The sequence below is a fragment of the Primulina tabacum genome, chromosome 14, assembly GCF_025594145.1.
Source record: "Primulina tabacum isolate GXHZ01 chromosome 14, ASM2559414v2, whole genome shotgun sequence".
NCBI lineage: Eukaryota > Viridiplantae > Streptophyta > Magnoliopsida > Lamiales > Gesneriaceae > Primulina > Primulina tabacum.
The window spans coordinates 1218205-1221260 of NC_134563.1; the positions used below are offsets into that span (position 1 = coordinate 1218205).

The 3056-nt window shown below is 36.3% G+C and overlaps 1 protein-coding gene across 9 annotated transcripts; it reads right to left on the reverse strand.

Moving 5' to 3' along the window:
• Positions 1 to 465: 465 nt before the first annotated feature.
• On the reverse strand, positions 466 to 2423 carry LOC142524918 (AT-hook motif nuclear-localized protein 15-like). Of its 9 annotated transcripts, none has more exons than XM_075629078.1 (4): positions 2235 to 2423; positions 2083 to 2132; positions 1898 to 1943; positions 466 to 1619 (listed from the first exon to the last, which is right to left on the reverse strand). In XM_075629078.1, exon 4 carries the CDS (start codon positions 1580 to 1582, stop codon positions 707 to 709), a length of 876 nt encoding a protein of 291 aa, XP_075485193.1. In that variant the 5' UTR covers positions 1583 to 1619; positions 1898 to 1943; positions 2083 to 2132; positions 2235 to 2423; the 3' UTR covers positions 466 to 706. The 9 variants fall into 9 exon arrangements, with proteins under 9 accessions (XP_075485193.1, XP_075485195.1, XP_075485194.1 ...); XM_075629080.1 differs by having other exon boundaries at positions 466 to 1601; positions 2060 to 2132; XM_075629079.1 differs by lacking the exon at positions 2083 to 2132.
• Between the last annotated feature and the right edge of the window lie 633 nt (positions 2424 to 3056).

Genomic DNA, 3056 nt, shown 5'->3' on the forward strand with positions numbered 1-3056 from the left:
CGTTATCTTCACAAATTCCCAATTCACCAACTAATTCATTTCATTTAGGACTGACAATTATTGTCACTTGTGCCCTAGATGACCCTTTCAAAGATCACAATCAATTGAAGCTACTAACACTAGCTAAAAAGTGTCTAAGTTTGTAGATTTAACAAGAACAAATGACAGCATATTCTAAATCAAAGATTTAAGATCCAATTGAAATCAAGAAGCACAGTGATTTAAGAACATTCATCCATGCACAAATGAACCACAATAATTTGATAACACATAAAGCTCACAAATGGGTCCCTTTTTAACAAATTATATTCATTGAAATGACATATTACAAGAGAATACATATGAATCCTTCTAGTAATCTTTTCTACTGATTAATAGCATCAAATCACTAATGAACAAGGAAAAAACACTATACAGCACGAATTTAATATCAAGGATACCATCTTGAATTCGACAAATGAAATCAAATTGCTAACCAAATTTGGAATATGCTTATTGAAAGAACAATGTCATGGTTTTTTGTTCATTGGTTCATTGGAAAATTAAACTAGACATAGCAAAAGATAACCTAGAGGCCGAATTCATTTACAAATAGTCCGAAAGAGCCAATAAATTCTAACCTTGCTTCATGATCCTAGGTTACAAGAAGTACTTCCATAGAGGTTACATACTCAAAAGTACTACCAATTAAGCATTTTTTGTCACCTCAATAAGGGGGAGGGCGTGGCGGAGGAGCCCAAAAGACATCGGGCGGCGGCATTTGTCCGTTGGGTAGTAAATTAGGAGGTAAATTATATAAAGGCACCGACGCAGCCGATGTCGGGGTATCGGCCACCGGTGCACGAATTGATCCGGTATTTGCTCCCGAAGTCTGTATATCCCTTCCTTCATTAGTACTCTCATCTTCCAGAGGCAACCTCTCATATGTCGCATTTGAAAATGTAGCTGCTATTACCATCACCGGTCCTGACGCCGTCAATACGCCGACCACCGTGCCGCCAACCACCTGCCCCTGGCCGCCAGCCAAGTAGACAGTCAACCCCGTAGCACCTGGTGGCGAAGGTGCTGGTAAGAATGCCCCCGATAAAGATAATATCTCAAATCTTCCATGAAGAGAAATCACTCCACTTGGAGCAGCTGGCTGGCGTAATGTCACATTCGTAACAATTCCACTACCACTCAAAACCGAAACACCACAATGGCGCCGCTGTGCAAAGGTCGCAATGCTCTCGGAGATATCACTGCCACTGCTAATTTCCAAGACATGGCTTCGGAGGCTATTTGCACTCTCCTTAGTTATAACAATAGGAGGTTTGGGCTTATTCTTCGAACCAGGAGGTCGTCCTCTTGGTCGACGGCCTGAGCTCGATGACGGTTCAGAGATATCAAGATCACCAGCTGGGTTAAGATCTTCCTCATTGTCTTGATTATCTCCATCATCAGGGTTTTGGTTAGGGTTGCTTCCACTACTATTTGATGCCTTTGCAGCGTTCAAAGCAGCATTTTCTTCTGCAGTGTTAACTAAGTGAAGCGATTGAGTTTGATTCATTCCCACATTTCCTGCCCACCATCTATGAGCCATCTTTCTTCAACAAATTCCTCTTTTCCCAAGAAAACAACTAAATAAAACAACGATTTGCACACAAATAACTAAGACTTTCTTGTTTCTCCAAACATATTTGTTCAACAAAAAAACAGAAACAAACAAACAAATTACTCTTCAATGCATCAACCAGCTCCCTTCAGTTACATCTCCGTAAATCTCTCCCCTTTAATTTCTTGCTAAATACTAAACTATCCAGTTCATGATATCCAAGGAAGAAAAATCCCCAAAACTATAATATAAAACTTAGAATGTCGGGTACTTGTTTATCTGCAAAACCTGATCAATTCTTACCTCGAAAGAGTAGAGATTCTTGCTCAAGAAAACCCTGATTTAGACACTGCAACAAGGTTTCATCAGAGAATGAAAACAAAAATGAAATTCAAACAAAAAAACCCACTTCAAAAAGAAAACAGAAATAGAGATCTAAAGCTCAAATGGCTAAAAAGAGCCAACCTTTTACGATTCCCATTAATTACCTTACGTTTATACTTCCAAGAAAATATATAGAAAACCTCGCAGATATGACCTGCTAAATATATACAAACTAAAATACCCGTATGTTCTTCCAGTTAATTATTCCAGAGCAGAAAGATACGCCAAATATGGAAGAGGGGACTTTAATCAGTACCTCAACATGAGATTCGCCAAATATGGTACGGGGTTAGCGTTTCGGGTCAGGTCCTTTGTACTGAGGTTTCTTTAGTATTTTCCTGAAGCATTTCTCATTTTTGGAACTAGCCCGAGCCTGTACGATAAGGAATTGAATAATGGAAACTAATGGATATGTGCAGAAGTGTCCTGGTGGGGGTACTCATGAATAAAAGAGGAAATCAGTAATTTTTTATATTATTTATTACAGCTCTGCTTTTTTTAATTATATTTACTGGTTACGTGTTCTCTTGCAACGTCCTCGTCATTATTATTATTGGAAGAATCAATAATGACATGACCATATATTAAATATATATATATATATATATATATATATATATATATATTGGCGGATTCTCTGAAGATTAGATCAAAAATAAAGAAACATTTGAGTTTCAACGTTGATTTAATTTCAAAATTTATTGTGAAACTTCTGAAAATAAACTTTTATCGAATATTTATCTTTACTATGAAGTTAAGGACAAGAATAATAAAAAATCTAAATTTGTTTTTTTACGAGACGATATCACGAATATTTCTATCTATATTTATAACAAAATATTTATCATAAAATTGATCCGTGAATTCGTCTCATAAGAGTTTTGTGAAAACCCAAACATGTACAAGAATTCAATGTCGAATCTAAATACCTTCAAAAATATCTTAATTAAACAATAAAAAAAAAGAAAATATTCAAGAGACAGTAGAAGAAATAAGAAAAAATATATATTGGTAAGGAAGTCCGAGGATTGCTAACCAAGTGACTCATGAACTTGCTGGTAGAGCAATTTGGCTTTTT

Coding starts and splice junctions, on each gene's coding strand:
- LOC142524918 (XM_075629079.1), bottom strand. CDS start 1,582: ATGGCTCATAGATGGTGGGCAGGAAATGTGGGAATGAATCAAACTCAA.